A 15,095-nucleotide genomic window follows, 5' to 3' on the forward strand; every position below is an offset into this window, starting at 1 on the left:
TAATTTCAAATGTTATCGCTATATTCTTTTGAAAATGTGTTTCCTTACTACCATCTTTTTTATTATCGTCCTGTCTTTGTGTAGCCGTCAAAATAGAGACACTAATTGAAACTAACATTTTCAAAGGTGTCATGATGTACTTTAAAAGACATGCGTCGAGTCCTATAATGTAACGTCTTGCTGGACAATTGAAAAACCCAGGAAGTAACCGTTAAAATACGGACGGGAACTCCGGGAACGAATGTCTTGTAAATAGCATCCATGGGTAAAATGGGTAAAATGACACGCAGGGGAAAACATATAAATACTGAGCAGCATCAACTCAACTGAGCATTCCGCTGAGTACATGGAGACGAATAGATTGTCTTAATCCGTGTACGGTACATTTGTCTGAACTGAAATCCAGGTTACATCACTGCTGAACACATCTATGTGACTTATCTTTTCGAGGAACTGAGAACAGAAACAAACTTCATTCGGTCTCGAATAGGAATAAGACGATTAAGATAATAACTACCCAACCATCGTTTTGAAAAGCCTAGCGAGGAACTACAAATCAACTTGCCGTTTTAAAGACACCTTGCATACAGGGATACGTGTACACCAAGGGACTTTTGAATTCAGAAAAAACACCACAAATTGGATTGAGAACCTTTGGAGTTTTGGAAAAGGAAAACAGGTAAAATTTGTAAAATTACACCCATAAACATTTCACGTAAAATGAGTTGCTGATATGTCTTGTTGGATTTGGTGTTGAACAAGAAACACCTACCGCAGTAGTTAAGGCAAAACAAGCGTTAAGAAAAACCAACAAACAAACATAGAAAGAGACAGAAGGAGAACAACAAAAATTACAAGGAAAACAATAACCTACAAGGTTAAGTAACAACGGTCAAAATGGCGGGTAGAACGACTACACTTTTGGTCAGCTTCTTCATCGCCATGGCAACGATGTCGGGTAGAGTGCGAGGTCACGGGTACATGTTGGAACCTCCGTCCAGACAGTCAGCAATCAGAGTCGGGTACAGCAACATACCCCGGAACTATGACGACAACGCTCTCTACTGTGGCGCCATAGCGGTAAGTAGATGATGATGTGTTGGTCGAGTTCATTTATAATGCTGCGTCGCTCACAAGAAATAACGGTTTTAGGTGTGACGAAAAAAATAACAGGGCCTGAGTACGGTGATAAATACAAGACTTATTTTACAACCATTTGAAAAATACATACATCCCCCGTGGCTGCCCGCATAACGAAATCATTTTTTTTGTGCTTTGAACTTGCCATTGTTACAGCCCAGAGCAGAGTCCGTCCCGCACTTTGCTTTGTGTACATCACGTGGCCACCCAAACACCCGCACAGCGCAACACTTTCACGAGAAAACACGTTTATTTGTTTGCTTTGTCTGTATTACACATTTCTATTTCCATTTACCACTGACACACCAAATTGTATACTTTAGTTTACAAGTGAATCGTTATCATACAAAATAACGTTATCACGAGACGAACAGAGATCTCAGAGATCGTCTGCTTCTCAACTGTTTCGCGCAAATCGTGTAATATCTATTTTTGCGGAAACCTCCCGAAGAAATGCAATCTCAGCGGCTTCCACCTGCAACATAGTCGTGCTTATTTGGAATGTGACGTCCTGTTCTTCGTCAGTCACACCTATCTCGAAAACTAAGCGTCGCACAGAACCAGCGCCCTTCCATTATTATAGGCCCACTCCGCCTCCAAAACAGTTCACCTCACCGGGATAAGACCAGCCCTCCACTTAGTCACATTCCAACAATCAACACCCTAAATTTCTTTTTGTGGTGAGTTGGAATTATTTGATGAATTAATTTCCGAAAAAAATACACAATTATTACACCCCCGGTATAGGGGTGTGTATAGGTTTCACTCGATGTGTTTGTTTGTGTGTTTGTTTGTGTGTTTGTTTGTGTGTTTGTGTTCGCAAGTAGATCTCAAGAATGAACGGACCGATCGTCACCACACTTGGTGAACAGGTTCTATACATTCCTGAGACGGTCCTTACAAAAATTGGGACCAGTCAAACACACGGTTAGGGAGTTATTGGTGGATTAAAATTATACAAGGACTTATAGAGGCACACCCCCGTTGGTCAAAGGGAAATAACCATTCTCACTGCCACCAACTGAGAAGGTTATTTCCCTTTGACGGGAAACTGCTTGCTGATTAAAATTGGTAGCACTGAGAGCACCCAGGCTGTTTACTGTTGGTATGTGACCAAGTGGAGGGATGGTCTTATCCCTTGTAACACCCAGGCTGTTCAGTGTTGGTATGTGACCAAGTGGAGGGATGGTCTTATCCCGTGTAACACCCAGGCTGTTTACTGTTGGTATGTGACCAAGTGGAGGGATGGTCTTATCCCGTGTAACACCCAGGCTGTTCAGTGTTGGTATGTGACCAAGTGGAGGGATGGTCTTATCCCGTGTAACACCCAGGCTGTTTATTGTTGGTATGTGACCAAGTGGAGGGATGGTCTTATCCCGTGTAACACCCAGGCTGTTTACTGTTGGTATGTGACCAAGTGGAGGGATGGTCTTATCCCGTGTAACACCCAGGCTGTTTATTGTTGGTATGTGACCAAGTGGAGGGATGGTCTTATCCCGTGTAACACCCAGGCTGTTTATTGTTGGTATGTGACCAAGTGGAGGGATGGTCTTATCCCGTGTAACACCCAGGCTGTTTACTGTTGGTATGTGACCAAGTGGAGGGATGGTCTTATCCCTTGTAACACCCAGGCTGTTTACTGTTGGTATGTGACCAAGTGGAGGGATGGTCTTATCCCGTGTAACACCCAGGCTGTTCAGTGTTGGTATGTGACCAAGTGGAGGGATGGTCTTAACCCTTGTAACACCCAGGCTGTTTACTGTCGGTATGTGACCAAGTGGAGGGATGGTCTTATCCCTTGTAAAGCTTGACCAGATATGAGACGGAGAGGCGGATTTTTCCTCCGTGGCGCGGGGTGGGCCTTAAAAGTGTTGTTACGTAAAACGTCTTTCCAACAGTTTCGTTTTCTATTTCATTTGTTTTCGTTCTATTATCTAAAAAAATTTAAAAAAATAAATAAAAAAAAAATAAAAAAATGGTATGACCATAACGTGAACTAGCTTCAGTTTGCGTCTTTCCAACAATTTAGTTTTCTATTTCATTTGTTTTTGTTCTTTTATCTAAAAAAACAACAACAAAAAAACAACCCCAGATTGTATGACCATAACGTGAATTACCTTCAGTTAGGTGTTTTTTTTTAAATGTTGGCAGTCTTATGATAAAGAAACAGTTGTTTGAGGGAGTGGGGAGGGGGGGTGTGGGGGCGGTGGGGTACTGACATAACTAAGTGTCTTGTAAACTGGCATCAGCAAAATAAAGCAATTGGAACATATAGATCATACTCGAGTTGTTGAATAGGTGTGCGACGGGCGCAGTGGCGTGGCGGTAAGACGTCGGCCTCCTAATCGGGAGGTCGTGAGTTCGAAACCCGGTCGCTGCCGCCTGGTGGGTTAAGAGTGGAGATTTGTTCGATCTCCCAGGTCAACTTATGTGCAGACCTGCTAGTGACTTAACCCCCTTCGTGTGTACACGCAAGCACAAGATCAAGTGCGCACGGAAAAGATCCTGTAATCCATGTCGGAGTTCGGTGGGTTATGGAAACACGAAAATACCCAGCATGCCTACTCAACGAAAGCGGAGTGAGCTGACTATGCTCTCAGAGTATAGTGTGGGGAACCCAAATGGGCAAACGAGCTCACACGTAACCAGACAATTCTGGAACGCTGAAGAAGAAGAAGAAGAAGAAGAAGAAGAAGAAGAAGAAGAAGAAAAAGAAGAAGAATAGGTGTGCCATTTCAGTACAGTCTTTTACTGGGAAATATCAAACAAAAAGCGGCCACTCTGTTCCGTCAACGAGTCAAAATAAGTTGCAGTAACGAGGAAGCAATAGCTTTATTTTGTTGCGATAACCTCCCCTTATCATCTTTGAAAATTCTGCCTAAATCATACACCTCTTTCGTAAATCTATCACGAAGCCAACCGTGGCGGGGAGATAACTCAATTGGTAGTGCGCTAGCTTTGAAACCATGTCCTCGCTATTGGTGTGGGTTCTAACGAGAGACCAGTTGCCCAAGGCAAAGCGCATCGAAGCGCTCACGGTGCGCATCAGAAAAAGCCGTGTTTTGGGTCAGTGCGGAAAAGCGTCCGCGAAGCGCACTGCGAGCGGCTTTTGAATGCGCTTGCCTTCTGCTTGATTAACCCTCTTGGAAGGGTCGAAAACTAAACAATTTTTTTGTTGCACATTCATTTTTATCATTGTGTCGGGGTGACAGCAAAACACTCGCTTGAGCTTTGAGTTACTCAATTTGAAACCGGCTGTGTTTTGAGTGGGAATTCCAGACTGTCATTTCGTCATACATTTCGCCCCTAAGTGAAACTTGTATTTCCTTCGCTGTTGCTGAAGATACTGATTTGAAATTGAGCCGAGAGCTGCAGAGTTCGTTTTGGGTGTTGAATAGAGTTAGGTCTTAGAATTAGTGTTTGAGTGTTCTGTTTTTCAAATCTAAATGCTGTGTTTGATAGTCTTTTCAGACCGTGATATTCTCCACCGGACAGAGTGTTTGTTCATGTTATGCGAAGCGTTTTAGCCTTTGTACGTCTTGTACGGCACGGGATGTGCATGCGTTTGCTAGACTATAATTGTTACTTCCTCAATCCAACGGTTTAAATCTGCTTTGACGAATGGTCATTTATGAGGAATAAATAACATATGATGACGAACGGAAGTCCGGATTCCTGACACAGGAGAGTGGTAGAAGCAAACCGCTTACTGATTAAAATTCATTTAATTTCTTGGCATAGTTTCGGAGCGGTTTTGGGCAAATCATTGCAGGTATTTATAAATTACAGAACAGCAAATGTTCCTTGAACTTTTAAAGGTTCAATTCGTCAGACTTATGAATACTAACTTGAACTTGACTTGACTTGACTTGACTTGACCTGACCTGACCTTACCTTACCTTACCTTACCTTACCTTATCTTACCTTACCTTACCTTACCTTGATCACAGCACCAGTGGGATGTGAACGGAGGGAAGTGCGGTGTGTGTGGAGACCCGTGGGACCAGACACCCAGAATACTGAAATTCGAGCAAAAGCGAGCTTTTCGATATTTAAAAAAGCAACAAGCAGTGGAAAAATGAGGTCGCTGTCATACTCCTTTGACACGACCTCATTTACATGATATACACACTAATAAAGGGAACGATATTGGGCGGGGATATAGCTCAGTTGGTAGCGCGCTGGATTTGTATTCAGTTGGCCGCTGTCAGCGTGAGTTCGATCCAAGGTTCGGCGGAAATTTATTTCACAGAGTCAACTTTGTGTGCAGACTCTCTTCGGTGTCCGAACCTCCCCCCGTGTACACTACATTGGGTGTGCACGTTAAAGATCCCACGATTGACAAAAGGGTCTTTCCTGGCAAAATTGCTTAGGCACAGTTAATAATTGTCTACCTATACCCGTGTGACTTGGAATAATAGGCCGTGAAAGGTAAATATGCGCCGAAATGGCTGCAATCTACTGGCCGTATAAAATGTCATCTCACACGGCATCACTGCAGAGCGCCTAGAACTGTACCCACGGAATATGCGCGATATAAGACTCATTGATTGATTGATTGATTGATTGATCTCAAGAGTGGTCTCTCTCACACATGTAGGATATACTTTTTTATCATTACCATCACAGCACCAGTGGGATGTGAACGGCGGGAAGTGCGGTGTGTGTGGAGACCCGTGGGACGAGACACCCAGAAGTTACGAACACCCGGATGGACGCTACGTTAAAGGTGTGGACCCGGTCAACAAGGTGTACGCCATGGGACAGACCGTGGAGGTCATCATACGTCAGACTACTGGACATAGGGTGAGGTTACACTGCAAACAGGTCTTGCTTGTCGTCTGGGTAGTCTTTTATCTATTTATTTTATTTTATATTCTTGTACTTTTTTTTTGTTTTTTTGTTGTTTTGTTTTTGTTGACCTCAGTTGCATGCACGTTGCTACTACCCTTCTTATTTTGCCTTTTTCCCTTTTTTAAAATTTTGTTTTACTTCTAATTCTTCTGGTGTATTTTTTTTTATAGTTTTGCTGTTGTGATTATGTTTGTTTATTTTTGTGTGTATTTTATTTATATATTTGTTTGTTTATTTATTGACTGACTGACTGAGTGATTGAGTGATTGAGTGATTGATTGATTGATTGATTGATTGATTGATTGATCGATTGATTGATTGATGAATTGATTAAAGGCAGAGTAAGCCTCCCGTAAACCATCACAGATACGGTCAGGCTTTTACACACAGTACAAACACCCTTTCATTTAAACACTCACCAATTGAGAATATCCTAGGTGCCCTCCGTAAAGAGCGAACAATTTTCAAAGAATTTATTTTTGCGTGGTTTATCTTACCCCTGAGCCATCGTGAACCCGTGTGATCCAGTTTTCCCTTTTCACAATGCAGTCGTCATAGTTAGTCATTTGAATGCGACTCGACGTGAGCTTATCTACAATAGCACGTTTTTTATGCACGAAACAACGGCTGTGGTTCACAAGAACTCTAGCGATGGCTTTTGACTGTTGAGAGGAACGGCGATTTGCACTGATAAAACCGTCGTCTGCTACGACCCTTGCGTGACCCTGCTTCCGGGCTTTTCTTTTTTTTAAACTTTCACAACTTCGAATTGTTCTGATCTTGTCTTGATGAAAAACGAATTCTTTTATGATTAAAGAATGTTTGTGTAACAAGCTGTCAATTTATTATTTAGATTTTAAAAGTTAGGTCTAGCGCAAAAACGAGGCGCCATTGTTCTTCAGGGCCAAGTCCACGAAAATAAATTCTTGGAAAATGTCTCACGCTCGACAGAAAGCAGCCAGGATGTTCCCGTTCGGTGAGCGTTCAAATGGAAGTATGCTTGTACTGTATGTAGACGCTCGGGGAGCTCTGTGATGGTTTACGGGAGGCTTACTGTGCCTTTAACTGATTGATTGATTGATTGATTGATTGATTGATTGATTCATTCATTCATTTATTTATTCGTTCATTCGTTTATTCATTTATGTACTCCGTGTTTATTTGTTGTTGTAGTTTTTCCAATTTCTTGTAGTGTTTCTTTTTTACATCTTGTTGATGGGGTGTATGTGCTGTACAGTCCCCGGCGAAAGAAACGCAACTCGAATAATTCTAATAAAATGGTGTTGTTGAGAAATGAATTTTCTCCAAAAATGTCTTTACCTTGTTAAGATATATGCATTTTTACGATTTTTGTAGCATGTTGAAGAGACACGTTTGCCTGCAATCACGATTCGCTTGACCCCTACCCTGTATAACACAATTTATGAACAAGTAAAAAATAAAAACGATTAAATACTATGCATTTATCGTAGAGCCCATAAAATATCTTCTACGAATCTGTTTTTCTTTTTGATTTACCTTATCTGGTTCATATTTTACGACAATTTGAACATGACGAAAAATCACTCGCAACAGTGGGCGCGAACGAGTTGCGTTTCTTTCGTCGGGGACTGTACATACTCAATGTGTCGCTTCTTCTTTTATTTGAATGTACTTGTCAATTTCCCCTTTATCTGTCAACCCATACTTGTTGTGGTTATAAGTTTTCTAGTTTCCTCCTGTATATTTTGTAGATACTTTTGTTGTGTATAGTCGTTGTCGTTGCTTTAACAATTTTGTTGGCCAGTGTATTCGTTGAAGTTTTAACGATTTCTGCTTTTTTTCATTTCTGCTATTTGTGTATTTTTCTTTTGTTTCGTCTGTTTTTTTGTTCGTTTCTTGTATTTCGTGTGTGTTTGTTGATTTTCACTTGGGTTTTTTGTTTTGTCATTGTTGGCTCACGTAAGTGTAGCCTATGCGATGATAAACTTTGTCTGTCTGTGCGTGCGTGCGTATGTGCGTGCGTGCGTGCGTGCGTGTGTATGTCTGTGGTAGAAACTTTAACATTTCGTCATTTGAAGACGTCACATTATGGCGTAAGAGGGTTAGACGTCACGCGAAGGAATGTCTCGGTCATTGTTATTTTGAGCGGGCCGAGACTAGTTGGCAGTCGTGTATAAGTAGGCTACTTGCAGACAGACAGATCTAGATCTAGTGTCTCGTTTTCTTGCACAGTGTCACCTATGCTTACTGTGTGTGTGTGTGTGTGTGTGTGTGTGTGTGTGTGTGTGTGTGTGTGTGTGTGTGTGTGTGTGTGTGTGTGTGTGTATGTGTGACGGAGTGATTGAGTTTGTGTTACTGTTTGTCGATTTCTTACGTGAGCCTTGAAGGCTTCGCCTCTTGTTTTATTTTTTTTATACCAGTTTCCGTCTGCTCTCTGCCGACCCCTTTTGCAGCTTGCCAAGTTCTTGATTTACACATTTTCTATATTGTTTCAATGTTATTCACATTTCGTTATTCACAACAATCAGCCACGCTTACCTTTTTTTCAGGGTTACCATATCTTTCGTCTGTGTAACCGAGACAACCTGGACTCCCCAGACGCAACGGAAGACTGTCTGCAACAGAACGTCCTTCACCTTGAGAATGGCGCCACCAAGGTCAAGGAAGCTGACTTTTGCAACGGCATTTACAAGTTCAAGGTCAAGCTTCCAGTAGGACTGACTTGCGAGAAGTGCTTCTTTCAGTGGAAGTACCGTGCTGGTAAGAGACTGATATGTATTTGGTATATAGAGAATACTACATGGCTTGCTTTGTCGTACCAGATTTACACGAGGTTTTTTTTTAAATGTTGAACTGCGAGCGAAAGCGAGTTGTTCACTATTTGAAAAAGCAACGAGTGTAAATCTGGTACGAAACAGCAAGCAATGTAATATTCTGTTTATCCTACATACTGTACTTACGTGTATCTTACTGAAAATGTCCTACAGTCGAGGCAGCTAAATTGAAGACGCTTGTTTTGGAACCTTTTTTTTTTTTTTTTCCCCTCTTTTCTCTCTCATCTCTTCTCTTTCTCTCCTCTCTTTATTTTTTCCTCTCTCTTCTTTTTTATGTATTTTGTTGTTGTTATTTGATTCTCTTTTTGCTTGAACCCAACGCTTGTTCCTTCTCCCAGTATGCTGAAACCTCGATCTCTTCTAAAGCCTCGTGCAATCTGTTACGTCAAAGCAAAGAAACGTCACTCTGAAGGTGTGGCGTGACGTGTTAGTTCTAAAAATTCATCGAAGGTAATTAGCGAGCGCAATTGGTTTTTTTTCTATAATGACGTTTGTCTCGGTGACTTTGGCATCATAAGCAGTGGAAAAACAGGTCCCTGGCAGACTTGCTTGACATGACTTCATTTACATGATATGCACACGTGTGATTTGAACGATTATTATCTCACGAGTGTCTTTCTCACGTATGTAGGATAAATATATATATCCCATGACCTCCCTTCTTTGTCTCTGTTACTTCAGTATGGGTATATATGTTGTATTTTTATAGCTCAATAAATACATCATGGACTCCAAAAAATATATGATAGTGCAGATTCCGATTTGGGCAAAGAACTACTTTCCTCCCGACCTTTGACCTTGCGCCAAACAAATAGATTGTAATACACTCTTAATTGTTTTGCTGCTAAAGAGTTCTATCCTCAGTTTTATTAACCCGTGCATAACACTAGTTTAAACAGTCGAACACTATCACAATGCCCATGGCTACAAACCAAAACAAAAAAACGAGTACCCTCCCTTGCATCGAAGCAGACGACTGTTCGTGAGAGTCTGTCACAGTGTCGGTGTGGGAACTGACAGAAGCTAGGGAGCACAGATAATAGAAGCCCTGTCACATAGACTAATCACACAATCAATACACTTTTGGCTCATGTTTTAAATGACAGTTTCGAGTTTGTGAGTCAAACTCAAAGCAACAACACTGGTCTTGTGTCATGCGTAGCGGGACCGAGAAGCGTCCGTACTGCATGGTTTGGGGTGGCTTCGCTTCGTATCAAACATCGGCTGTTTCACGTATTTTGCGAGAAAGTCTACTCTTTTGCCTGGCTCTGCAGTAAGTCCACATTGGCGATGAAGGTATCCAAGAACTTAACATGTGTGCATTTTTCCGTAATCCAGTCATATTCCTTCAAAATGCAATCAATCGGCGGTGACAGACGTGTCAGCAATTCGCGACTTCACCAAGTCGGTCCCATTTTCCTCACACCCATACCAGTTTAGGTTCATTCATGCAAACACACTCGCAAAACAGTTTATCACGTAGATACATTTCAAATAGGGAGCAAATGGTTAAATCTAAACCTACATATTTGTTCCCTAAAATTTGCTTCTCTGTCAATAAGCCTAATTGTATAATAACACGTTCGAGAAAAACAACGTGGAATCGATTCTGAATCGAGTAAGCCAAATGGGTCCCAAACCCGTTTCGCCCGTTCTGCCGACCTGAAACGCAAAACAAAAGAATTGTGCGCTTCAACTAAATTAATTTCTATACGACTTCATTACTTTCTTGCAACTTATGAACCTTTACTTAAAGCTTTTAAATGGTCTGAAAGTAGTGTTACCGCGTACTTATCGATGCACTCATTCGTTTTATTTTTTTCAGCGACGGTCACTTAGTTTAAGGTTGCAAAAGGGCCAAGTCTCGCTGGCACCACTGTTTTACAGTCCACAGATCGCAACAGTGCCGCTAGTAGTCTACACTTTGTGTTTGATGGTAGAATGGGATATACAGATTACAACAATCGTGTTTTTTTTACATGGCTTGTATTTCAGTCAAGACCCAGCGGGAATATCAATCGAGAGCCACTCGCCAGAGGCTCGTGTCTCCCGATGATATTCATCCGCTGGGTCTTGACTGAAATACAAGCCATATAAAAAACCACTCGTGTTGTAACCTATACATATGTCATTGTCTAAGGGGAATTTCCTGAAGAAAGTTCGGGCTGCTAAACCTCGGTTAACCTCAACAGAGTCGCGCTACCCACTTTTTACATTTAGTCAAGTTTTGACGAAATGTTTTAACATGTACGGGGAATCGAGAGGAGGGTCGTGGTGTATGTGTGTGTGTGTGTGTGTGTGTGTGTGTGTGTGTGTGTGTGTGTGTGTGTGTGTGTGTGTGTGTGTGTGTGTGTGTGTGTGTGTGTGTGTGTGTGTGTGTGTGTAGAGCGGTATAAAAAAAACTACTCGACTTATTTTAATGAAACTTTTCATGAGAGTTCCTAATTGTGATATCCCAAGACATGTTTTTCAATTTTTGGGGTTATTGTCTTTGATGACGTCATATCTGGCTTTTTGTGAAAGTTGAGGCGGCGCTGTCACACCCTCATTTTACAACCAAAGTGATTGAAATTTTGGCCAAGCAATCTTCGAAAAAGCCCGGACTATGGGATTGCATTTCAGTTTCGAAGCCTAAACCTTAGTTAATGAGTTTCGTGATTAAAAATCTAAACTATTTAATACAAATGAAAATGTGAGTAATCGAACCACAAATGATTCCATCTTATTCTTTATTATCTCTTAAATCCAAACATATATACATTTGCCATGTTTACTCTGAAAATGTACTTAAAATTAATGAAAATATGTTAATTAGGCAAAATTGTGATTACAAATAAAATGTGAGTTATCGATCTAAAATTTTTTTTTTTCATTTTGTATCATTTCCTGAATCCAAAAATATAAAGGTATGACATGTTTACTATCAAAATGTGCTCACAATTAAAGACAATAGGTACTTAGTTCGCATGCTTCGCGGAGCAGAGCGTGACCCGTTTCCGTCTTCTGCTAGCCACGACTTCCGCTACCCACCGAGCTAACTCCCCGCCCTTGTGCTTTTGTGTTGGCCGTTAGACATTTAGTCTCGGTGATGGCTGGTTTTTAATGCTGATCTTTTAAGTTTCAACCTGACGTATTGACTTAATGTTTTGATATCGCTTTACGCGACTGAACAGATCCTCATTGCTTTGCTTCTTTTTTTCTAGCAAGGTGTGGATTTCAACTTCACTAAAATGTCCGCCGCGGTGCTTTCGAGCTCCAGCTTCGACAACGTGATAAAGAACAAAACGAATACTATATTACGTAATCAAACACAACATCTTGACGTAAAGTACACAAAAAGGAAGAATTCTCCGTATCGCCGAGACTAAAAGACTTCCTTGGCCGTGACCACGAAGTTACGCATTTGCGGAGCTACGGAATACGTAGGCTTAACGTGTTCGTAACTCCATGCGTAACCTAACGTTTTTGCGCTACCGACAAGACCTCGGCCACAGATCTGCTACAGTGAGGCGAACGAGGCGGTTGCATATATATACGCAACAAAGCTTCACATTTCCAACGCACCACAACTTTAAATTTGCTATTTGAATCGTTGCACAGGCCAACACTGGGGCTGTTTCCAAGATGGACGTTGCTGCCTCGGCTGCGGTGAGAAGCAGGAAGAGTTCTACGCATGCGCCGACATCGTCATCAGGGATGACGTACCTGTGACATCACCGCTTTCAGGCTACCCTGCTTCTTGCGCTCTGTCGTCTGCGAACAACGCGTCTACGACCACAACTACCACACAACAACCACACCAACAACCCACCACAAAACGGCCAACAACACCAACGACATCCACTACGCCAGCAACCACGACGACGACTCAAGCTACCAAGCCTACGACTACCGCAACCACGACAACGACGAAGACAAGTACACTAACAACAACCACCACCACAGCTGGTGACAGTGTGCTGGAGAGACGATGCAGAGGTTCCCTTTGTTGGTTAGTGTGTAATCTAAGTTTGTATTACTGCAACATTTTTTCTGAGTGCCGCGGTTGTAGCGAGTATCTCGCCTTGCGTGTTTCCTCTGGTCGCTAGTTGATGCAGAATAAACTGTTTGTTGCGGTGGTTGATCTGTAACTTGGGACAATTCTGAATCACAGGGAAAGGCCGACGGGCGCTGTGGCGGGGTGGTAAGACGTCGGCCTCTTAATCGGAAGGTCGAGGGTTCGAATCCCGGTCGCGGCCGCCTGGTGGGTTAAGTGTGGAGATTTTTCCGATCTCCCAGGTCAACTTATGTGCAGACCTGCCAGTGGCTTATCCCCCTTCGTGTGTACACGCAAGCACAAGACCAAGTGCGCACGGAAAAGATCCTGTAATCCATGTCAGAGTTCGGTGGGTTATAGAAACACGAAAATATCCAGCATGCTTCCTCCGAAAGCGGCGTATGGCTGCCTTAATGGCGGGGTAAAAACGGTCATACACGTAAAATTCCACTCGTGCAAAAAACACGAGTGTACGTGGGAGTTTCAGCCCACGAACGCAGAAGAAGACAGAAGAAGACAGGGAAAGGCCTGTGGTGTTGAATTTATGAATGAATTAGGGTTCAACTTCTTCTTCTTCTTCTGCGTTCGATGTTGATGGCCGTGCTAAATCCTCAGACCAGTGGCTGCCAGGAAGTCCGCAGTAAAGGATTCAACTACTGTCACTATCTTTCCCAGTGCCATGTTTGTAGGAAATATCTGGCTTTAACTATTTCCTATTATTCGCTCGCTATGTGATACAGAAGACACAGTTTTATTTGCTGCTTTGGTTGATCTGTAACTGGAGATACTATTATAAATCATAGGGAAAGGTCATTGATGTTGAGTATAATGTAAAAACAAGTCGCGTAAGGCGAAAATACAACATTTAGTCAAGTAGCTGTCGAACTCACAGAATGAAACTGAACGCAATGCCATTTTTCAGCAAGACCGTATACTCGTAGCATCGTCAGTCCACCGCTCATGGCAGCCAAAGGCAGTGAAATTGACAAGAAGAGCGGGGTAGTAGTTGCGCTAAGAAGGATAGCACGCTTTTCTCTACCTCTCTTTGTTTTAACTTTCTGAGCGTGTTTTTAATCCAAACATATCATATCTATATGTTTTTGGAATCAGGAACTGACAAGGAATAAGATGAAAGTGTTTTTAAATTGATTTGGACAATTTAATTTTGATAATAATTTTTATATATTTAATTTTCAGAGCTTGTTTTTAATCCGAATATAACATATTTATATGTTTTTGGAATCAGAATATGATGGAGAATAAGATGAACGTAAATTTGGATCGTTTTATAAATTATGTATATTTTTTTTACAATTTTCAGATTTTTAATGACCAAAGTCATTAATTAATTTGTAAGCCACCAAGCTGAAATGCAATACCGAAGTCCGGGCTTCGTCGAAGATTACTTGACCAAAATTTCAACCAATTTGGTTGAAAAATGAGGGCGTGACAGTGCCGCCTCAACTTTCACGAAAAGCCGGATATGACGTCATCAAAGACATTTATCAACAACATTAAAAAAAACGTTCGGGGATTTCATACCCAGGAACTCTCATGTCAAATTTCATAAAGATCGGTCCAGTAGTTTAGTCTGAATCGCTCTACACACACACACACACACACACGCACAGACAGACAGACACACATACACCACGACCCTCGTTTCGATTCCCCCTCGATGTTAAAATATTTAGTCAAAACTTGACTAAATATAAACAAGTCGCGTAAGGCGAAAATACAACATTTAGTCAAGTAGCTGTCGAACTCACAGAATGAAACTGAACGCAATGCAACGCAGCAAGACCGCATACTCGTAGCATCGTCAGTCACCCGCTCACGGCAAAGACAGTGAAATTGACAAGAAGAGCGGGGTAGCAGTTGCGCTCAGAAGGATAGCACGCTTTTCTGTACCTCTCTTTGTTTTAACTTTCTGAGCGTGTTTTTAATCCAAACATATCATATCTATATGTTTTTGGAATCAGGAACCGACAAGGAATAAGATGAAAGTGTTTTTAAATTGATTTCGAAAATTTAATTTTCATATTAATTTTTATATATTTAATTTTCAGAGCGTGTTTTTAATCCAAATATAACATATTTATATGTTTTTGGAATCAGCAAATGATGGAGAATAAGATGAATGTAAATTTGGATCGTTTTTAAAAAAAAATATTTTTTTTACAATTTTCAGATTTTTAATGACCAAAGTCATTAACTAATTTTTAAGCCACCAAGCTGAAATGCAATAC

At 41.5% G+C, this 15,095-nt stretch overlaps 1 protein-coding gene across 2 annotated transcripts; it reads left to right on the top strand.

The window, feature by feature from the left end:
* Positions 1 to 347: 347 nt before the first annotated feature.
* Positions 348 to 14,510, top strand: LOC138951088 (uncharacterized). Of its 2 annotated transcripts, XR_011450980.1 has the most exons (5): positions 348 to 1,080; positions 5,770 to 5,946; positions 8,526 to 8,736; positions 12,411 to 12,969; positions 13,373 to 14,510. XR_011450980.1 is itself a non-coding variant. In XM_070322751.1 (4 exons), the coding sequence occupies exons 1-4, from the start codon at positions 898 to 900 to the stop codon at positions 12,896 to 12,898; spliced, it is 1,059 nt and encodes a 352-aa protein (XP_070178852.1). In that variant the 5' UTR covers positions 348 to 897; the 3' UTR covers positions 12,899 to 12,972. The 2 variants fall into 2 exon arrangements, 1 of the variants encoding a protein (XP_070178852.1); XM_070322751.1 differs by lacking the exon at positions 13,373 to 14,510 and having other exon boundaries at positions 12,411 to 12,972.
* Positions 14,511 to 15,095: the final 585 nt, after the last annotated feature.

This window comes from Littorina saxatilis, linkage group LG16 (genome assembly GCF_037325665.1).
Source record: "Littorina saxatilis isolate snail1 linkage group LG16, US_GU_Lsax_2.0, whole genome shotgun sequence".
Taxonomy (NCBI): Eukaryota; Metazoa; Mollusca; class Gastropoda; order Littorinimorpha; family Littorinidae; genus Littorina; species Littorina saxatilis.

What these genes read in the sequence shown, in the direction of transcription:
- LOC138951088 (XM_070322751.1), top strand. Translation starts at nt 898, where the DNA reads ATGGCGGGTAGAACGACTACACTTTTGGTCAGCTTCTTCATCGCCATG. An exon ending in TCTACTGTGGCGCCATAGCG is followed by an intron (nt 1,081 to 5,769) that starts GTAAGTAGATGA and finishes TTACCATCACAG; the next exon opens with CACCAGTGGGATGTGAACGG. An exon ending in TCAGTGGAAGTACCGTGCTG is followed by an intron (nt 8,737 to 12,410) that starts GTAAGAGACTGA and finishes ATCGTTGCACAG; the next exon opens with GCCAACACTGGGGCTGTTTC.